We start from the raw sequence: 21,991 nt of genomic DNA on the forward strand, positions 1-21,991 counted from the left end.
TGAGCTGATATGCTGATTATCACTACAGATGCTCTTATTTACACATGATTATATTTACTGTTTATCTGTTTAGTTTTAGAATAGAATATACCTTGTTTATCCTGCTGGGATAGGACTGAAAAGTCCCTTTTCCCCGCAGTCTAACCAAGGTCTTATATATTTGATACATTATGGGGAGTACCAAGGTCTTATATATTTGATACGTTTTAGGAGCATTTATATCGTTGTTAATATTATTGTGCACATTGCACAGATCCTAGATTCTATGATTGAGATTGGAGCCAAAAGTCACTGCAACAGTGCATGTATTTACTTAGAAGAGATAAAAAATTACCCAACAAAGATAAAAATTTCCCTGTCCTCCTACCTCCTCTAATGAGGAATTACAAACTATGTATCTACTCAATATTGATGTGATAGGAAGTTGGGATAACCTTGCGAGAATTTTCTGTAGGTAGGTAGTAGGTACCTACCTAATATCTTGCTTGATTTAAGATTAAACATAACGACCTGAGTCAAAGATAAAGCCCTGAGAATTGCGATTTTTTTTTGAGCTTTTTCAAAGTTTCGACATTAAAAACCAACGGTACCGTATATTTCACAAGACCCGGACACTTAACTTATCCTCATAAATTATTTATCGAACCTCTCTGCAAATTTCGGGCGACCTGTGGGTAAAGGCAAAGTCCTGAGAACCGTAAGTAATCTCCCGTTGAGCTTTTTCCTCGTATAGCCCTTGATAGCGGAACTTTAGCCCTGAATAACAGCCAAACGGTACCTTTTGGGCACAGGCACATTTTTGATCTACATAATTTATCGAATCAAGGTTGTGAGACCAAGTTGGAATATAAGTCTGCCGACAAATCGTGTACCTGGCTTAAGCTTTGTATTGGAAGCACAATAATGAAAGTGTTTTCAGGCAGGATTTAGAGAGAACATGTGTTTAGCATTAACCTCGCCCAATTCCAATAAATGAAGTCTTATATGAATACAAATTATTGAAAGCCTACCTACCTACTACCAATACGTTGATAACGTATCAATATTGTACCGTCTGCCTGTCGAATGAACTCTGAGGCGTTCTACTTATTTATTGCATGCAATAAGTAGATATCTTGTCATCATCATAATATATGTTGTTCTTGACTACCGTGTTGTGAAATACAGAGTCAGAACACGTCGCTTGAACTTGATCGTCAAAGTGAGTCATGAACTAGTTTTTTTTTTTTTGAGTATTCTGTTATGATGAGAGAGTTAGCTTGTGAGTTTTTTTTTCAGTCCCATGAAAGAGGAAATTACTGACTGAAGAGAAAAAGTTAAATACGAAGAATGAAACAATAGAAATTCCACGCCCGAGTACACTACACTTTGACTCTATTGTTCTTTCTTTTTATCCTTCTAGTCTTTCTTCTCCTCCTTTTCCTCCCGTTTCTTGTGTTACTCTCCATTTTCCTCTACCTCTCTCCTCTTCTTCTCGTCCTTCTCTCTCTCCCCCTCCCTCTCCCTCCTCTTCGTTCTCTCCTTCTTCCTTCCCCTCCTTTAGGAGAAGAGAGTCTTGTTTCTCTCCCTCCCTCTCTCCCGCTACTTCCTTTCCCTTTTCTTCTTCCCATATTTACTTCCCCTACCCTCATAGTATGCTGTGAAAGTAGGTTATGTATCAATAGTACCTACCTACTTTATTTAGATTGTCAGCTTACAACTGAAAGTCCCACAAAGTACAAAATCATGAATTCTTTGTGGTAAAGCAGAGAGCTTCTTCACAACTTTTGTGGGTATCACGGCCACGGAGGTTTTGCGTTGTGACCTTACAATATCATAGGTATTGCTTACAATACCATAGGTATAGGTATTGTAAGGTCACAACGAGTATTGTAATGAACGGAAAATGGGGTGTGCAATTGTTCATACTGTACTGAATGGAAAATGGGGTGTACAATTGTTCATACTGTAATGAATGGAAAATGGGTTGTGCATACTTCGTACAATCTGTGCCTATAGTAAATTTTGAACCCGGAACCTCCGTATTACTGGATAAGTGCGAATAAAGTAGGGACACGGTTAGTACAGTCGGATTGTCATGCAAAAGGTTCAGAGTTCGATGCTCACTATCGACAAGAAAATTGTACTCGTACATATTTCGATTTGCAAGGGCATGGTTAGTACAGTGGTAATACGCTTGATTGCCAAACAAAAGATTCGATGCCCATCAGATGCCCATCATCAACAAGAAATTTGTATGTATTTCGATTGCAAATACTGCAAATGGTTAGGTACTTTCTCGTGTTGACCCAGAACTTCTATGGGAACGATCGTGTCTCTTCTCAAATTGCCCATCTGATGAGGAACATACTATACTACAGAATAGGGATGCTACGACATCGACTACATGAGCATTTGTTCTATTGCTACTACGACGCGGTGCGAGGTGGAAAATCCTTCTTTTTTGCTTAATCTTTTACAATATTTTCCAAAATCATTCTGGGAATTGAACTCGGAGCTTTGTACATGGAAACGGTACTTACTTGGCTCAACTTTGATAACTTTGATTGCTGCGAATTGATTTGTACTTAGTCGTTTGGCCTGAAACATTTTTTAACCAAGCATTCTATGTTTAACCATTCCAAGTAACGTTTCCATGTGAATTTTGACCCCTTCTGTATCTCCCCCTCGTAACAGGGATAAGTGCGATAACCACTACAGTTCACTAGACCTCGGAAGTTCTGTTCCTTCTTGCTTTACAAACAATAATGAAAATCCAGCTGCCCATTACTCATTTTTTTAACCAAGCATTCTATGTTTAACCATTCCAAGTAACGTTTCCATGTGAATTTTGACCCCTTCTGTATCTCCCCCTCGTAACAGAAAGTGTACCGACTACATTCCTGTACGTTAGTGAAGCATTGTGTACGATCAAAGCCTTGTACACACTGGAAACAGCAACAGTTGCGCAACATTGTTTCGAATGTTGAACAACATTCGAGATAAAACCTAGTAAAACGGAATTTTAATTGTTTTATCAAACAAAAATGCCCGTCTCAAATGTCGTTCACCGCTTAATACATCACGTTAAATTTCATGATTTGACTTGGACTCGAACCACCAACTTCCAGCTTCAAAGTCCAACGTGCCAACTACTAGACCACTGAAGTTGGTGATAAACCCCAGTACACACTAAACTAAAGGACGAAAAAATTGTTTCAGAAAATAAGTCTGAAGAGAAAAATGTTGCTAGTGAGTACTAGGCATGAGAAGTGGTGTTGAAGTAGAAACTCGGCGTCAATACTTAATAACGTCATGAAGAATAACCTGAGCGGTACTAGTGCTCCTGATATTTCTTATCGGTTATCGGTCTAAAGAAAAATGAATTTTTAATTGTGTTTGGCACACTCAAATGATGGTCACAAATATCATTCCCCAATTATTACACCTAGATAAATTTTATGACTTGACTTGGACTCGAACCACCAACCTCCAGATCCAAAGTCCAACGCGTCTCCTGATATTTCTTATCGGTCTAAAGGAAAATGAATTTTTAATTGTGTTTAGCACACTCAAATGATGGTCACAAATATCGATAAATTTTATGACTTGACTTGGACTCGAACCACCAACCTCCAGATCCAAAGTCCAACGCGTTAAACACTGCACCACTGAGGTTGATTTCTTAATTCCATACACACTTACACAGCTTAACTCCATAGACAAAGAGCCCACTCTGAGGCTGACGAGTGGCACCACTGAGGTTGATTTCTTAATTCCATACACACTTACACAGCTTAACTCCATAGACAAAGAGCCCACTCTGAGGCTGACGAGTGTGTAAGGGTAACTCTCCCAAAAGATGGGTTTATTAAGTTTATAAAATTTACGAAACTAACACTTTCAACTGCACTTTTAAAAAAAAAAAAAGAGGTTTGGCAGAGGGAACTGTAACTGCTATGGTCTTATCGTCCCGAAATCGAAGAGAGAAGGAAGACAGGATGGGAGAAAGTCAGCCGTTCCGAGAACGAACATTATCTCATTAGGATAAAATCCGCCCCGGGCGGGAATCGAACCCGCGGCCCAGCGCTTACAAGGCAAACGCACTACCAACTAAGCTAACTAGGCTGGCCAACTGCACTTTTACTTAATGATTTTTATACTCAAAACAAAGGCAATTTTTCATAGAGCGTAATTAGCAAGGTTAAAATCAAAAATACATGTCAACAACTTGTTCCTTCCCTCTTTGATTTTGGGATAACATCTCAGTTGCAGTTTCCTCTAAAGTTCGTTCTAGGAACGGCTGGCTTTCTCCTAGCCTGTCCTCGGTCTATCTGAGATTTCGGGACAATAAGACCTCCGTTGTTACATCTCCCTCTATAGACTGGTTTCGGCCATGAAAAACACCACCTAGGTACTCATCATTCGAAAGCGAGTGAGGGATTGAAAAAAAAGAGAGGCTGAGTGAACTGGAGTTGTAAATAACATCCCGTCACGAATTCGATCTTTTGAATAGGTGCTTCAATTTTTCTGAAAGAATAAAAAGAAGAATCCCACGTTAAAATGAGTAAGAAGATGATAACGGGAGAGGATTATTGTTTGAAAGGAAAAAAAATCCTTGGAAAAAATCCCTTTCTTTCAAAACTGTTCTTTCCATTTTTTTTTATTATTATTATTATTATTATTTCTTTTAAAAGGAGCATCATTTGAGTGTGCCAAACACAATTAAAAATTCATTTTCCTTTAGACCGATAAGAAATATCAGGAACACTAATACCGCTCAGGTTATTCTAATAAATTATCATGATTTCATGACGTTATTAAGTATTGACGCCGAGAGTTACCTAGGTATTGGTGTCACCCGTGTTATTCTGATAAGAGGGAAATGATACGGAGTCGTTTACCAACATGATTTACATTCTCAGATGACAAATAAGCCCAGGTGTAAAATATATAGGTGTTACAGGGTGTAACTAACTTCCGTGGCCGAGTAGAATATACCTAAGTACCCCTTGTTTATACTGCTGGGATAGGGTCTGGCTGGGGGACGTTTCACAGGGACCAGCTCAGTCTGGCGGGGGGACTTTAGACGAAAACCAAATGTCAGCCCAAAGCAATCACCCCAGTTAGGGCTGATTGACAGGCTGGCGAAAAACGCCGACCCCGTGTGTACACGGGAAAATGCAAAGAAAAAGAAGAAGATCCTGCTGGGATAATACTGGAAAGATGTCAAAAAATGTGCCTAGAAGTAATAGGAAAGTTGTTCTGAGGCACAGTTCGTAAAAAACACGACTTTCAACACGTTTTTCTCATTTCTCGCCCAGATTATCGAATAACGAGATAGCTTATGACGCACGCGAGCTTGTATAATCCAATTTGATGGCAAAAAAATCTGTTAACGATGATAGACCAGCTTTTCGTCCCTTTTTCGCAAGAAGGCTAGACCAGTTATGAAGACGTTTTTTCATAGTTAATCTGTTAACGATGATAGACCAGCTTTTCGTCCCTTTTTCGCAAGAAGGCTAGACCAGTTATGAAGACGTTTTTTCATAGTTAAGTATTTACTTCCTTTGCTTTCAAATTTTTCTCATCAAACAATAAAATAAACTTCATCTATGCCGATACCTGCCTTGGTGGTGTAGTGGTCAAGACGCTCGCCTGGTCAACAGGAGGGCGTGGGTGCAATCCCAGCCGAAGTATATCCTAAATATTGTTTGAGAATCTGACCACAATAATAGTAGAAGCCTACTTACTGCTGGAGTAAAGGGACTTTTCAGTCCTATGCGAGCAGTATAAATAAGACCTAATGGTAGTAGCCTACTGTAAAGGGACTTTTCAGTCCTATGTGAGCAGGACAAATAAGCACTAATGTATCACAACTACTCAAACATCCTGTATGTATTAAAAAACATAAAAATTAACATTATTTAATACAGGCAGTCTATTAGGTACAGACTACGCGTAGGCAGAAACAACATCTGTTCTCACATGAAGCAATTACATATCCAGCTCTCGGGAAGTATTCTACTTCAACACCACTTCTCATGCCTAGTACTCACTAGCAACATTTTTCTCTTCAGACTTATTTTCTGAAACAATTTTTTCGTCCTTTAGTTTAGTGTGTACTGGGGTTTATCACCAACTTCAGTGGTCTAGTAGTTGGCACGTTGGACTTTGAAGCTGGAAGTTGGTGGTTCGAGTCCAAGTCAAATCATGAAATTTAACGTGATGTATTAAGCGGTGAACGACATTTGAGACGGGCATTTTTGTTTGATAAAACAATTAAAATTCCGTTTTACTAGGTTTTATCTCGAATGTTGTTCAACATTCGAAACAATGTTGCGCAACTGTTGCTGTTTCCAGTGTGTACAAGGCTTTGATCGTACACAATGCTTCACTAACGTACAGGAATGTAGTCATGAACTGTCTACCAAACCAGAGCTATCTACGAAGACTCAATGGGTTATCAAAGAAGACATTCCATGATGAAATGACACTAATGGTAGTGTTTTAAACAATAGACAAAAAATTTCAATTATTTAGAGCTCACTGGTCTGTTTGAAACACAATATCAAGGTAGGTATAGGTATTTCATTCCACTACTGAGGTTCCTAGGTGGGTACTGTGGAATCTGTGGATCTGAAATTTTTCCTAGAATCCTTCGAAAGTTCGATACAAGAATTTTCAAAGCACAAAATAAGCTCACTTGACAACAGTTTCACAATTAGCTAATAAATAATAGTTACACTTGAGGCAAGGACGACAGATAATTAAAAGGAATTCGAAATATTTCCCAGCCCATCTCAAATCTCAAAAAGTTTTTTTAATTTTTTATTTTTTTCTTTTCCACCAATCCACCAAAGTGTTTTTTTATGGTTGAAAATATGCAACGTTGCCAAGTCGTCGTCTTACGTCACGCACAAGCCGCGTCCAGAGCAAATCGTGTCAATAAAAATAAGAAGCACCTTCTTCATATCTTGGCAATATTAAGATGAATATGAATTGAAAAAGCCATTAAGCTACAGTTTATTTATCTAATTAAAATTCAATTTAATAAAAATAATAAAGCATAATATAAAACAAAATTAAAGGATGTCGAGGGAATTTTGAATGGGATTTTTCATCTCATCTTGGCAACATTTTAGTCTCCCTGGAAATAAAATACGCGTAAAGTCAGATAAGTAAGCGCCAACTTCTCAAACTTCGTAAACAACAGAACGCTGCGCTAACTTCCCAATAGTAATTATTTTCGTTTCTGATAAGATTTGTGTGTTTCTGAGTTTCTGTTTCTGTACGATTTTTTTCTCTTATATCTTAGGTGTTTTTCCTAATGATTATTTGGATACTGGATTATTACAGGAAAAAGCTGAGGAAGCATAGTTACCTACATGTTATCAACATAAGGACCACAAAAAACTTACAAGAAACCAAATTAGTTATCTGATTAGAAGACATACACCATTCATCCCACTGTTCATGCTTATCAGTTGTAGAATATCAGGTTTTTCCCTTTATTCATAAATCACCCTAGTAATTGTCTTGAATGTGCAAAACAGTAAGAACTGTGCAATATGTCTATGAGAGCACCATTACGATGGAAGGAATGGATTCCCTTGGCCACTCAACAGGTAAGTGAATGCTACAACACTTATTCAACTAATCAAATTTATTCAATATTGAAGTGGATAAGTAGGTATGTACCTGTGAAGTTTTGTTCCATTCAAGGAACAGAGTGTTGGTAAGTTTTTACTTATATTGGAAAAGTCTTGGTTCTCATGAATCCATAGGTTTATTGCCATACTAACTTTTTTTCTGAACTGAACCCTACTAAACTTCTCTTTTCCAGCAACGTCTAAGAAATTTAATTCAAATAATGGCTTACAATATGTACGAAATCTGCTCGGTGTTTCTTCCCAACTCCGAACACCTGGGTGATTCGTCCAGTGACACAGGGACCGGTGTTGCACTGGGTCACGTCGTGTCTCTCATTCAGGCAATATCTACCTTCCTGTCTCTTCCTCTGCGTTATCCTGTGCTGCAGCTCAGCTCCCGAAGTAAGGTCATTGACCCTGTCACCGTGGACATTCCAGATAATGAACGAGAGTAAGTAGAAAGTCACGTTGGTTTATCATCCTGCCAAGCCTACCCAGTACCCTCGCCTTGGCTCGACCTTAGCGAAAACTAATGAAAAAAAGCCCGATCGGTACCAGAATTTTTTAAACAAATTCAATAATAATAATAAAAAAAATAAATAAATAAACTGCTAGTAGTGCCCAGGATAAGTCATCATTATTATTTGCGCATTTTCCCGTTATCGAATCATTTGAGTTCGTCAAATTATTCGACCTGGACCGGGAATCAAACTGGTAATGGAGTGTACTTGAAGGTATCCTATCCCTGAACGGAAAAGTTCGATCAGAAAATTTCCGCCCTGGCCGGGATTCGAACCCAGCACCTCCAGGTTGAGAGTCAGTGTGACCACTCAGGTGGGCCCTCCCAACTCACTATTTAAAATATATATAAAAAAAGACGAGTGTTCGTTTCACCGCCGTTTTTATTTCGTAGCAATGAAACAACTGCCACTCGTACATTAGACGCATGTGGTCTGTTTATTAGCTAATTAAACATGAACTTTGTTTCCAGGTTTGCCCTGTATCCCCGCGGATCCTCGTATCGACTTCAATTCCATTATGGTGTCTATCTGGGGAATTTTTTACGTGGGATTTTTTTATAAGTGGTAGGATTCGTGATTTTCCAATGAGAAAAGCGCTAACTTCTCTTCAGTGAATAGCGAAGATGTGAAAACTGAAAAGAATGCGTCAACTTCTCTTCAGTAAATTCCTAAAAAATTGCTATTATCAGTTTTTTTTTATCAATTTTCTTTTGTCGGAAAAGCCAAAAAGTTGATAAGTTTCTTAAAATTATTCAGTTAATCTGGCGAAAGGTGAAGAATGGCAGATTCCCAGGCTTCCAGAGCTGAAAAATTGATTGCTGCACGGAAAAAGGTAACGTCACTTTCAATTCTTCACTTTCTTGCCTTGTACTTTACCATGTCGATTTTAGTCCTTGTTGAACCCAAGAAAGAGCCTCCACGTCAGCGAATCTCAACAAATAAAAAAATGCTTGGAGCGCTTTTGAAAGACTGAGCGCTTCGTCTTACATTTGTTGCCAGGAGAGGCCCATATAGTAATATGTCAACTTGTATAGAAATTTATTGCTCATTGGATCATTACACACTAAAGTGAGATCTTACAACATTTACCATTACAAAACTGAATTCCAAACTAAGGCCAGCCACTCACCATCAGGTAGACCTGACGACAGGTACACCTGATCAGGTTTACCTGATAGTGTGTGTGTGTGTGCTCACCAGGTAGACCTGACGGAGGGACCTTTTTAATCGTACCTGTCAGGTCTGTGTGTGATCAGGTGTCAGGTGTACCTGATAGTGAGTGGCTGGCCTCTTGCCATTTACTGATACACAAGTACGAGTAACTTGTAAATTAAGTTCTCCAAATTCAATTCAACTCTTTACAATGTAAATATGTTCTTGTTTCAGAAAATCAACCACTTCCTCCTCTCGGCATCGCTCCCTCTCGGGCTCCTCCACTGTAGACTCCTCCTCCATCTCCTCCCTCAACACCTCCGCCTCTAGTCTATCCTCCCCTCTCCACATCCACAAGACCATGTCCGCCCCCATTATGATTAACAAGGCCGGGTCTGCCTCGCAGGCGAACTCGGTAGACAGTGCGGGATCTGGCGGGGGACAGTTTGAATATTCGCCGAGACGAGGCCATGAGAGTGTCGCCTCGTGACGACATACGCCACTGATGTGAGGTCTTGTATTCTAGGCTGTGCTGATTCGTGTTTACTGTGTGTATGCATTGTTTATCAACCTCTCGAGTTTGAAGTTATTTTGGAGGATTTTTTTTAAGACGTTTGATAGAGGGAACTGAAATTCCTAAGGTCTTATCGTCTCGAAATCGAAGAGAGAAGAAAGTCAGCCGTTCCGAGAACAAACATTATCTGTTGAGGATAAATACTGCCTGGGCGGGAATCGAACCCGCGGCCTGGTGCTTACAAGGCAATCGCGCTACCAACCAAGCTAACTCTACTAGGCTAGTTTGAAGCTATTTTGGAGGAAAATTATGGCTCAATGGCCAAGGAAATTCGAGTCTCAGTTAACTTTTGACGTTCGCGCGCCTTCCGGTATGCTTGATTCACTCACTTAATTTGTTTTATGTTTCCATTAATTGAGACCTTAGTCCAGACTGTTGTAGTAAGGGTACTTTTCAGTCTTATTCTGGCAGTATAAGCTAGGCATATGTGAGTACACAGTATCGGCAGTGCGCTAGGCGTTCCAGAAAGCACGACCGAGTATCTTTATACGAACTGATTCAGTATTCTACTCGAGAGGTTTCTTGGGTCTCTGGTTATATCCGTGGCTGAGTAGTCAGGTGCTGGGTTCAAATCCCAGTCTCGGCGTTATATAACCTGCAGTTAAATTCCCTAATTTTGTCTCATGCGTGTATAGGTTCGCCCAATTTCTTCCTATTTATATCTCCCCAAAGAAATATAATAATTTTAAAATCATCCTTTTGTACCTATGTCCGAAATTTATAAATAAAGTTTTCTTTTGTTACAAAAAGTTATAGTTATTTTTTTATTTCAACAAACAATAATTGAACATAACAGAAGATATTACTGAGTAATTTAAGGAGAGTAAGTTGTAACCTCTGTTGTTTAATTTGGTGGTTTCAATAACTTGATTACAGACGTGATGTAAGTGCCTACATATTTCCGTGCTGTAGTATAAATAAAAAGTTTTTTTTTTGTTACAAAAATTTGTGCACAGTATCAATATGTTTTCAGTACTTTGAACTTTGGTCAGCTATTGGGGCGTCAATTCGATCTCTTGACGTTCGCGCGCCACTTGATTTTGTGTTTGAAAACATAATAATTTCCAGGATTCAATCTCTTTTCGTCTTTATACATGAAAAATCAAAAGGTTGTCCTTTCTTTCATTCATTCACACCCGATTCCAATGGAAAATATCTTGTCTGGCTTAGGCAATGCTGCAAACAGAAAGAAAAAGTTACAAGATCATTAAGTTATCTCCACCTTTCATTTATCAGTAAATGACTGGGAAGAGATTGTATTCATTTCCCTATAAATTTATTTTTAGTTTGAATTACTCCTCCTTTCAGGAAAATGCCTCAAGTCCTAGTCAACAAATCATAAAGTAAAACTTTGCACTCAGGATAGGGTCATTTTGTAAACTTTTACAGACAGCCATTCATTAGTATTAAACAAACATGGTCATACCTGTCAATAAGAGATGCTCTCATGCTCGTAGTAATGGCAGACGGTTGGGCTTCGTTCAATTTGAACACACTCTCAATAACAGAGATCTCCGTTGATGTTGTGTCAAAACCACAGAATGCTGCCCAATCGTTGACCACCATACCAGCACCAATCACTTCACTACCACGGTTGACGGTTCCTGCGACCAGAGGGATTTGTAGGAGAGATGAAAGCTCATCTTGATCTTGAGGACTTGTGTGTGGATGTACAAGACCTCCTTGATTGGTGAGAGCACAGTATGAACCAACCAGTACGTTGCTTGACACAGTTTGTCGGAACACTTCTACGTTGAGTGTGTCTGCCAGGATTTCTTCTGTTTCCTGTGAAAATAAAATCATGTTTGTCATTACTGGGAATGTTCGAAGAGTTCATAGACACTCACATGTGACTTTTGATTCTTCTTATTCATGCCATTAACCAATAACCAAATTTATTATAATGTATTTTTTACTTTTTTATTATATTTTTATCCAATAAAATTGAAGTTTTCCCTCATTTTCAAGAAAGCTCTCAGCTTAGAAATTTATTTACTTACCCTATCTAAATCGGGGTGTACTAATGCTACATAATCATTACAAGCTATCACATTTCCTAGCGCAGACAATCTTTCTTCAACTCTTTGTAATTTGACAGAATCTGGTAGGGAATTTCGAATGTGCTGCAATTCTGTGTCTGTTGTGGCATTTGGTACAATAAGTCCATGTCTGTTACCTGAGGATGAATTGAAAAAATAATTTTAACACAAGTTACAAGCATACAGAAAGCAATTCCAAACAGAATTATGTAGACAAGTGCTTATACAATGATATGATTTTGAGTGAATAGGAATGAAAGAGTAATAAGTACTGTGATATTGAAATTGAATTCAACACAATAAATTTATACATAGTGACATTATAAAATTAATTAGGGTGGAAATAATATTTCATCTTACCTACTGACATCCTTCCTATTATTCTGCATCCTGCAAGAGAAGCATGGATAACTGGAATAGTTTCTGCAAGTTCAGCTTCAAATACACTGAAAGAAGAGAGGAAAAATAACTTTAGCAAAATACATGTACTCAACACCTGGAGAAGAACCAACTGGAGGCGAGACTGAACGCGAGTGGAGATGCTGTTGAAGCGAAGAACAGAGAGATGGATGAGTTGAAGGGACGTCTGGCTATAAGTAAACACAAGAGTGCCAACATGGAGCGAGATATGATGGTGTTGCAAGAGCAGATGAAACAAGAGAAGGTACTCAACACCTAATTATCTTTACCTCTAGCAGTTATGGCGTATCCCAACCTGTTGTTGACATTCTTGATCTTTACCATATATTTGGCTGCTGCAGCTATATGACATCGGGTGTCTATGAGTAAGCTTACCTGTAAAAATTTTCAGAGCCTCCTATGGCCACCAGACAGTAGGAATTTGTAAGTTTACTGAACACCCCAACTTCATTATTGTTCTCAAACTGCACACGGACTGCCATGGTTGGAAATGATTCAGAACCAAGATTTTTGTTGTTTCCTAGGATGTTTAAGATCTTTGATACTTCTGAAGTGTTCGTTTAACTTGGATTTCCTTACTAGTTTTGAACCGTCAACTTGTGCAATTTCCCTTTTACTAGGGATGGGTAAATATTCTCTGAGTCGATTCAAAGAGTCGAATATTTCAAAAGAATCGTGAATCGCGATTCTTAAATTCAAAGAATCGCGATTCTTTGAAGAGTCGCGATTCTTTGAAGAGTCGAGGTTGTACCTACGTTGCCGTGCCCTGTACAACTACAAACTACTCAATCTCATTGGTTACGAGAGTGATCCTGTGTGCTGTCTCCAGAGATGTGCGAACCGCAAAATGCAAATTTTTTTTATCAATTTTCTTTTGTCGGAAAAGCCAAAAAGTTGATAAGTTTCTTAAAATTATTCAGTTAATCTGGCGAAAGGTGAAGAATGGCAGATTCCCAGGCTTCCAGAGCTGAAAAATTGATTGCTGCACGGAAAAAGGTAACGTCACTTTCAATTCTTCACTTTCTTGCCTTGTACTTTACCATGTCGATTTTAGTCCTTGTTGAACCCAAGAAAGAGCCTCCACGTCAGCGAATCTCAACAAATAAAAAAATGCTTGGAGCGCTTTTGAAAGACTGAGCGCTTCGTCTTACATTTGTTGCCAGGAGAGGCCCATATAGTAATATGTCAACTTGTATAGAAATTTATTGCTCATTGGATCATTACACACTAAAGTGAGATCAACATTTACCATTACAAAACTGAATATATACAGGGTTGTCCACTAGGAATATTCTCACACTCCTCAAAACTCAAAATAAAATACTTATCCCATGTTGTTTGCCCTGCTTGAATAGTACCTACTGAAATAATTTACATAACTTCTTTTATCATTTTTCAGTTGAAAGAATTCCAGGAACAGAAGAGACTGATTGGAAATGATTCAGAACCAAGATTTTTGTTGTTTCCTAGGATGTTTAAGATCTTTGATACCTCTGAAGTGTTCGTTTAACTTGGATTTCCTTACTAGTTTTGAACCGTCAACTTGTGCAATTTCCCTTTTACTTTTGGTGATTTTTTGGACTTGGAAACTTGGTGAAAATTGAAAAATTGAAAATCTCTTCTCGGTAACTCGGTTCGTTCGGTGACTTTTTCTAGGTTATGTGTTTGTTTACATTTTTGTCTCGTGCTTCGTGGGATTTTTTGTGCGGGGAATTTTGACTTGTGCAATTTCCCTTTTACTTTTGGTGATTTTTTGGACTTAGAAACTTGGTGAAATGGTGAAAAATTGAAAATCTCTTCTTGGACCTCGGTTCGTTCGGTGACTTTTTCTAGGTTATGTGTTTGTTTACATTTTTGTCTCGTGCTTCGTGGGATTTTTTGTGCGGGGAATTTTAAAATCACTATAGGTATTGATAAGAAGGAGGAGAGGAAGAAGAAGGGGAAGAAAAAATACCTATGTGAAGGGAGAGGCAAACATTTCAATTACCTACTGCTAAGGTCATATCAGGTTTTATTAAACCTTACATTTTTGCTAGGTTTTCAACCACCTCTATTTTACTTACTGAGTTCAGTGTTACACCCTAAAATAGTACCTAGCATGTGGTGTTCCCCGATGGTCACTGGTTTAGATACCAACCACGCACGACATTACTCAACTTTAGTCATTTGTGTGTTTGAGGTTGTTGCTATACAAACGGAAAGAACAAAATGGGTGCATTTTTTTTTTTTTTACTTATCCAACCTAGCCTAGCCCTGTGTATAACCACCACCTGACTCATCCATCTTCTTCTATCACTCTCAGGAAAGACTCCTCCCATCCTCGTCTGAAGAACTCAGTGGTAGTCAAACTGTGGACCCTCAGCCCCCCATGACCACACCTAACACCCCCATCAATCTTCTCAATGATACATACCGCCGGAATCTCTTGTCTCTGTCCACGTCCAAATCAACCAGCATTGAAGATTACACGGATAAATCAACACGAGGTAAACAGATTTTTTTAAAAGAGGTTTTGATAGAGGGAACTGTAAATTCTAAAGCCTTATAGTCCGTTCAGGATAAAATCCGCTCCGGGCGGGAATTGAACCCGCGGCCTAGCGCTTACAAAACAGACGCGCTACCAACCAAGCTAACTAGGCTGGTTAGGTAAACAGAGTGGTTGTGATTTTGGTCACGGAATTGTAAAGTTTAGCATTATTTAGTGTGCCAAGTGATTAGAGGAGTGATTAACTCAACAGGTGGCTCATGCTAATCACTGTTTACTATAATTTTCAATTCATTCAAGGCCTCAGTGGTGCAGTGGTTAGCACGGTGGACTTTAAATATGGAGGTTAGTGCTTCAAGACAGGTCATTTAATTTAGCGTAGTGCATTAAGCGGAGAACGAGATTTGTGACAAGAATTTATGCTTAACACAATTAAAATTCCTTCAATTCATTTAAGGTTTAAGTAATATTCGACAAAAAACAGATATACAAAGGTGTTTCCTAGTCAATATCCGGCTTCTGTTACTTTGAATTCTAAGAAAGTTAAATTATTATTTTACTCCCATCATGTTCACCAGGTACCTCCACGGTGTCCAAATCCGTGAGTTTGGAAAGCAGTGCCGGGGGTGGTGGGGGAGGCGGAGGGGTGTACTTCGACGACCTCATGATGAAGCCCTCCGACAGCACCAACTCCTCCACCGTTTTCTCCTCGTGCGATAACATACGCAAGCTGTTATCGTCAGCGGCGGAGAGTAGCAGTGAACCGGCCTGTACGAATAGCCACTGTGAGGAAGCGTGTATGTTGGAGATGGAGAAGAGGAACGAGGAGCTGAGTGCCCTGCTGAGTGGGGAACAGAACAAGAGTGATCAGCTCGAGGTACAGGTTGCTCAACTGGTGAGTGTCTTGTGGTCTGTGTTATAGCATGCCCATTTCGTATTTTGTCCCATATAATTAAATGGGCGAGAAGAAACACAATTCTTCCCATTGACTACTACATGGTTGAGATTGAGTTAAAAAAGTATTTTCATTATTATTTTTTGTCGATGGTGGGCATCAAGCCCGGTACGGTCTGCATGTCAAGCAAGCAAGTGCGTTATCTATACCTAGTATTCGTTAGCCTTTCGGGCTGTTTGCCACTACACCTAAGCCTCGGAGCTGATATCTATAGTATTAAGGAGGTTCTATATTTTTTGTATGTTTATAACACTGTTGAAAATATAAAACTTGAACTAATTCAATTCAATTCCATCTGCATTCCACAGAAATCCGAGGTTCACGCTCTGCACGGGGCTCTGGCTGAGAAAGACAAATATTACGCCAGCGCCGGGCAAGATCTACAGCAGCAAATCAAATCCCAGACACACACCATTCAGATCTTAATCGAAGAGAAGAACAGCACCTGAGAGGGTGGTATCTCTTCATTTGAGAGGGTATCGAACCTGCGACTCTCTAGTTGGAAAGCTCGGGCAGGTTACTCTCAGGATCTTCGTCGGCTGGTATCTCTTCGGGGAGGGTGTACCTTCATCCTTCCATCCGTGCCCTGTGTGTTCTGGACAGCTGATTACTGTATGGATAGGAGCCAATAGTCTGGTAGATGGGGGTGTACCTTCATCCTTCCATCCGTGCCCTGTGTGTTCTGGACAGCTGATTACTGTATAGATAGGAGCCAATAGTCTGCGAGCGATATAGGAACACCAATTTGGCGAATAGGTCCTCCTCTAGATCTAACTCTCCACTCTCTCGAACCAGATAGATGTCCAGACACAGCTGAAAACAAACAAGTTTATATGGTTATAATTTTGGAGTCTTGTACTCCGGAGGTCCCGGGTTTGATTTCCGGCGGGATACAAGTTTCATCGGTTCTTGTGCTAGAGAGAATGGAAGTGAGGAGGAGAAAAGGGCGAGACAGACCAAAGAAAAGGTGGAAGTGTAAATCAAGACCTGGGTGAGAAAATGTATCCGTGACTGGAGAAGAGACTGGACAATGTAACTTCTATCCACAGAGGAATCTCCAAACCCATTGGCAAAATGTAGGAGACACCTCCCCTCAACCCCCTACATTTCCCCTAACCCCTTACTTTTACTTTTGGTAGTAGGGGGTTCACAAACATTGTGAAGATGCTTTCAGCTCCACCTCAAATAATAACTGATTTAGATTTTTACCAAGTTAACTGGGAGATTTTTACTACCAGAAGATCCTTAGCTCTAGAACTGTAAGGAAAAAACTAGAAAACTAACTCACCTGAAGAACTCTGTCCACATTGGGCATATCATCAAACATAATCTTGAACGAGATGCCAGTGAATGCACCACGCACAAATGTATGCACCACGATCACAAACGTAGTGTACAGCCCAATGATACTGTGAGGGGAGAGAAACAATATATTTATTTACAAAAAAAAAACATGGAGGTACAAAGAAGCTCCTTGCAAAAAAACAAAGGTGAGCCTCAGCAGCTCAGAGAACACTAGACTCATATTCCGGGAGGGCTAGGTTTTAGTAGCGTCATTTAGGGGTAAACATTTGTGAAAATTTTGCTATAATACTTTTTGTTTAGAAAAAAATAGCTATGTAAAGCTATTGGCATTTGGAGGATCATTTTCCAACAGACGATTTAGCAAATTGATTTCTTATTTTTTGATTTTTTTTTTCCCCAAGGGCATTTAATGATAGATTTTTTTTCCCCCCAAGGGCATTTAATATTTATTATGCATATTTTGTCTTTCAAGTGTGTACTTACCCTTTCCCACTGATCAAGTTGAGTGTCTCCGGGAACGCCTTATCGTTGAACGTATAAATCACGAGCGAGTCAGACAGTTTGATCGTCTTGTTCATCCTGGTACTACATGTCGAATACGGGATATCATCTAGGAACGTCCATACGGTGCAGTTCTCATGTACCACCCACCACTTGCGTACAGACTCCTCGATATGTTCTTCGGGAGGTTGATGGGATAGCTCCAGAGTCAGATCCATGTATTCTACGGGATCACCGGACGGGGGGTCTGAACAAAGACGCCAAAGGGTTAATTTGACACATGAAGTATTTGAAGTAAGTATGGATTCTAAAAAGGTAATTTAGCAACCTCCGTGGCCGAGTGGGTATCACACTAGGCTTGCACTCCGGAGGTCCGGATTCGATTCTCGGCGGGATTGAGGTTTTTTCGGCTCTGAGCTTGGAGTTCGGGGTGCAATCAGCCTCGTGAGGGCAAGTGAGTAGCTACTTTAATCCAGTAGCGACCAGTGGCGGTATTACCGGTGGAAAATGATGATAAGAGTAGATGGAAAATAATATTAAAGGAGACACTTAGAAATGCTGTTATACCCACAAAAGTTGTTAAAAGCTCTCTGCTTTACCACAAATATTCATGATTTGATTGTTTTAGTTCCAAACGTTTACCCGTTTAAACACACCTAGATGAGGATAAAACCACTTACTCTCGGTGTTGTACATAAGATGACTGACAGGCACCACAGTAGCGGGCGTCACCTTGAGGAACTTGGGCAGGAGTGACGGTATGGTGACCTGGGTGACGGTAGAGTTACCAAACAGTAGTTCCGATAGCTGGGAGCGGGTCTGGTTGGTGATGTAGAAGGAGTTGGTGTCTTTGACCATGGGCGGAGTCTCGGGATTGGTGATTTTGCGGGACACCGACCACTTGACGTTGATACCTAGCTCGAACCCTGAGAGACAGAGGACAGTTGATGTTTTTTTTTGTACCTAAGCAGGTGAAAGAACCCATTTTGGAATTATCTTAATTGGCTCGTCCTGAAACGCAGTCAACTATCGTGAAGACTTGTGCTTATTCTTTAAAAGCAGAGAGAACCCTTTGAGCACTTTGACGAACTGCCAGCTAGCTTGACTGGTTAGGGTTAGCTGTTCTCCTCCCTGTTTATAGTCCTACAGCTAGACGCTAACCAACTTTCTGTTTAACGGCCTCTAACCAAAGTAAGGAGATCGATCGAACTCTTCATCTTTTGCAAGTCGTATGAAATAGATAAATACTCGTCGATATAATAGGCAATAGAACAGTTGCGCTTACTTGGGTGATGTTTCAAAGTCATAGAGCAGGAAAAATGAGGACCAACGGAATTTTCCTTTTTCTTCTACGACTTCTAGATACCGAGAAAAATCGATTTAAAAAATACCGGTAAATCGTGAACTTTGACGTCACGGCATACGCTCCCGTGGGCGATGACGTCATAATTCATGACTCCCGCTTCGTTTGGTTGTGCGCAAGCGTTTCTGTGCATTTTGACGTGAAATCTGACGTCACAACTCTTCGAACTTTTTCATTAGAACGGCAATTGAAAATTAAATTTTCGACTTTTTAAAGTTACTTTTTCCGAGTTTTGACCTCAGATTTGGATTTTTCACAACTTTTTACGTAGGAATCGACCTTTTATTAATAATATTTTCCCAATTGCAACTCCTCCATTGTAGTTTTATTGGGTCGATTAGTTCTCTTACAGACTTCACTATAACTACGAGTACTTTCTCCAGCAATATAGATCCTACTTGATCTATTACTATTTCCTTAAATTTTTACCCTCCATCAAATGTACAAGTACCTACACTTACTAACCTACCTAATTTATGACATTCAATTTCCGCTATTTTCCTTTCCCCTGGGTAACTTCTCAGTTAACCTATTCCAAAAAGAAATTATTTAACAATTCAAATATTCAATATACCTACCTAGGTAAAATAAAAGTAATCTAAGCTGAATACATTCGATTCCAACTCGTGTTTATTGTTTCACAATAAAATCGGATATTTTCTTTCTCTTTTCTTTATATTTTCTTATCTTTATTCTGACAAATATACTTGTCACACTGTCACATAAATTGACCACTAATTGCTTTCTGCATTTCCATCAGGCGATATATTGTAAGATTTGACATGGGTACAACGGGTGTGATAGTGGGAACTGGAACAACTGACGTCTTTGCAACATGTTACAAGCACACACTGTACAGTCAGACGATTCCGGTTACTTTTGGGTACCCTTAGTTTAACTCCTAAGGTCTTTTTTTCCAAGATTCTTGATAGAGGAAACTGTAAAAACAGACGTCTCATCGTTCCGAAATCGAAGAGAAAAGGACGGGATAGGAGAAACCCAGCCGTTCCGAGAACGAACCTTATCTGTTTAAAATAAAGATTACCCGAGAGACAATCGAACGCGCGCCCTAGCACTTACAAGGCAGACGTGCTACTCTCCTAATTAGGCTGACAGCCGCAAGTTTTTCTTCTTCCTAGCCTTTTCCTACTTACATAGGGTCGGCGTTTCTTGTCAGTCCCTTCCAGGCAGCCTTTTTTTTAATGTAAAAGCAGTATCGGACCTTACCTCTGAATATTGCCAGTCTGCGCAGACATGGAATAGATAGGCTGATACGGGCCCAGGCGAATCTCAATAGTGACATCATTGGGAAGGTTAGGTTTGCCCACTGTATTGGAAAAATCCCTTTACCTATGGGGAGTTCTGATGAACAGTGAGTTGCATGTTTCAGGATGTGACTCATTGACTGAGTACCTGAGTAGTTCACTAAAGAGTAAATCTTTTTAGAACTCACTCACTATTAACACTGTATTGCCCAAGGCAAACAGGACCAGAGGGAACCAGATGACAAATATGAGGAAGAACATGCACACACCGCCTATCAAGTATTTGGACATGGCGGACACCTTCTGACCCCGGGGGTTAGGGTACTCTGCCTCTGCACGCCGGTCACACTGGAAAAAAGTATTATTATTATTATTATTATTATTTTCCATCATACAAACTTACTTAAGTACAATATGAACATAAAGCGGCTATCCTGAATATACGCTGATAACGCATATAAACCGCGAATACCGCGAACAAACCGCGGATACCGCGAATAAACCGCGGATACCGCGAATAAACCGCGGATACCGCGAATAAACCGTGGATACCGCGAATAATCCGACAAACCGCGGATAGCGATTGATGTTGGTGTTGGTGTTCGTGGTGTTGTTGTTCGTGTTGGTGTTGTTGGTGTCGGTGTTGTTGGTGTTGTTGATGTTGGTGTTGTTGTTTTAGAGGGAGTTGTTTTAGAGAGCAGAGAGGGAACAGAGAACCTTCCAATCTGAAATCAGAAGAGAGAATGAGCTCTAACAAAAATCTAGGTCTAAAGAAACCTCCCCTTGACCCCCTACTACCAAAAGTAAAAGTAAGGGGTTAGGGGAAATGTAGGGGGTTGAGAATGGAAGATATCTACGCACACATATTTCAGCTCAAGGTAGGTACAATCCATTTCATTGAATTAACAAGTAAGTTATTGTTGTTGGTGTTGTTGTTTTAGAGAGCAGAGAGGGAACAGAGAACCTTCCAATCTGAAATCAGAAGAGAGAATGAGCTCTGACAAAAATCTAGGTCTAAAGAAACCTCCCCTTGACCCCCTACTACCAAAAGTAAAAGTAAGGGGTTAGGGGAAATGTAGGGGGTTGAGGGGAGGTGTCTCCTACATTTTGCCAATGGGTTTAAAGATTCCTCTGTGGAAAGAAGTTACATTGTCTTCTCTTAAGTTATTCATAATCCGCCTCTTGTTCAAGGCGTCCGCGGTTTGTTCGCGGTATTCACGTTTTTTTCGCGGTATTCGCTGTTTGTTCGCGGGATCCGCGGTTTGTTCGCTGTATCCGCGGTTTGTTCGCGATATCTGCGGTTTGTTTGCGTTATCCTTGTTCGCGTTATCCGCGGTTTGTTCGCGATATCCGCGGTTTGTTCGCGGTATCCGCGGTTTATTCGCGGTATCCACGGTTTATTCGCGGTATCCACGGTTTATTCGCGGTATCCACGGTTTATTCGCGAAACCGCGGATACCGCGAACAAACCGCGGATACCGCGATCAAACCGCGGATACCGCGATCAAACCGCGGATATACCGATCAAACCGGGACAACTGAGTAGCTACTTTAATCGGGTAGCGACCAGTGGTGGCATTACAAGTCGAAGAGACGAGCGATAATAAAAAAATATGATGATTGAGTAAATGAAAGACTTGTAATACTGTGACCTGTGATACCCACAAAGTTGTGACAAAGCTCTCTCTGCTTTAACACAAAGATTCATGATTTGATTTTTGATTTGATTGATTGAAGTTGTACAGAGGCTCTCAGCTTCACCACAAATAATTAATTAGTC

The 21,991-nt window shown here is 40.0% G+C and overlaps 4 protein-coding genes and 1 long non-coding RNA gene across 8 annotated transcripts; 2 read left to right on the top strand and 3 right to left on the bottom strand.

Moving 5' to 3' along the window:
- The first annotated feature begins 7,872 nt into the window (after positions 1-7,872).
- LOC113469830 lies at positions 7,873-8,657 on the top strand. Its single transcript, XR_003393124.1, has 2 exons — positions 7,873-8,082; positions 8,623-8,657. It is a non-coding gene; the product is annotated as an uncharacterized LOC113469830 (long non-coding RNA).
- A 1,961-nt stretch (positions 8,658-10,618) lies between these two features.
- On the bottom strand, positions 10,619-13,982 carry LOC103514955 (eukaryotic translation initiation factor 6). Of its 2 annotated transcripts, XM_026827798.1 has the most exons (6): positions 13,767-13,982; positions 12,713-12,820; positions 12,278-12,363; positions 11,879-12,054; positions 11,305-11,663; positions 10,619-11,054 (listed from the first exon to the last, which is right to left on the bottom strand). In XM_026827798.1, the coding sequence occupies exons 2-6, from the start codon at positions 12,817-12,819 to the stop codon at positions 11,045-11,047; spliced, it is 738 nt and encodes a 245-aa protein (XP_026683599.1). In that variant the 5' UTR covers position 12,820; positions 13,767-13,982; the 3' UTR covers positions 10,619-11,044. The 2 variants fall into 2 exon arrangements, with proteins under 2 accessions (XP_026683599.1, XP_017301935.1); XM_017446446.2 differs by lacking the exon at positions 13,767-13,982 and having other exon boundaries at positions 12,713-12,943.
- Positions 13,983-14,628: 646 nt separating this feature from the next.
- LOC103514962 lies at positions 14,629-16,226 on the top strand. Its single transcript, XM_026827800.1, has 3 exons — positions 14,629-14,823; positions 15,401-15,717; positions 16,086-16,226. Exons 1-3 carry the CDS (start codon positions 14,706-14,708, stop codon positions 16,224-16,226), a joined length of 576 nt encoding a protein of 191 aa, XP_026683601.1. The 5' UTR covers positions 14,629-14,705.
- Positions 16,227-16,329: 103 nt separating this feature from the next.
- LOC108253103 (piezo-type mechanosensitive ion channel component-like) lies at positions 16,330-18,530 on the bottom strand. The gene is made up of 4 exons (XM_017446439.2): positions 18,264-18,530; positions 17,566-17,830; positions 17,066-17,186; positions 16,330-16,590 (listed from the first exon to the last, which is right to left on the bottom strand). Exons 1-4 carry the CDS (start codon positions 18,439-18,441, stop codon positions 16,432-16,434), a joined length of 723 nt encoding a protein of 240 aa, XP_017301928.1. The 5' UTR covers positions 18,442-18,530; the 3' UTR covers positions 16,330-16,431.
- Positions 18,531-19,765: 1,235 nt separating this feature from the next.
- LOC113469828 (piezo-type mechanosensitive ion channel component-like) lies at positions 19,766-20,558 on the bottom strand. Of its 3 annotated transcripts, none has more exons than XM_026827806.1 (2): positions 20,415-20,558; positions 19,766-20,276 (listed from the first exon to the last, which is right to left on the bottom strand). In XM_026827806.1, the coding sequence occupies exons 1-2, from the start codon at positions 20,500-20,502 to the stop codon at positions 20,170-20,172; spliced, it is 195 nt and encodes a 64-aa protein (XP_026683607.1). In that variant the 5' UTR covers positions 20,503-20,558; the 3' UTR covers positions 19,766-20,169. The 3 variants fall into 3 exon arrangements, with proteins under 3 accessions (XP_026683607.1, XP_026683605.1, XP_026683606.1); XM_026827804.1 differs by having other exon boundaries at positions 20,144-20,281; positions 20,420-20,558; XM_026827805.1 differs by having other exon boundaries at positions 20,155-20,271; positions 20,410-20,558.
- Positions 20,559-21,991: the final 1,433 nt, after the last annotated feature.

Source organism: Diaphorina citri, unplaced genomic scaffold, assembly GCF_000475195.1.
Source record: "Diaphorina citri unplaced genomic scaffold, Diaci psyllid genome assembly version 1.1 scaffold1250, whole genome shotgun sequence".
Classification (NCBI taxonomy): Eukaryota; Metazoa; Arthropoda; class Insecta; order Hemiptera; family Psyllidae; genus Diaphorina; species Diaphorina citri.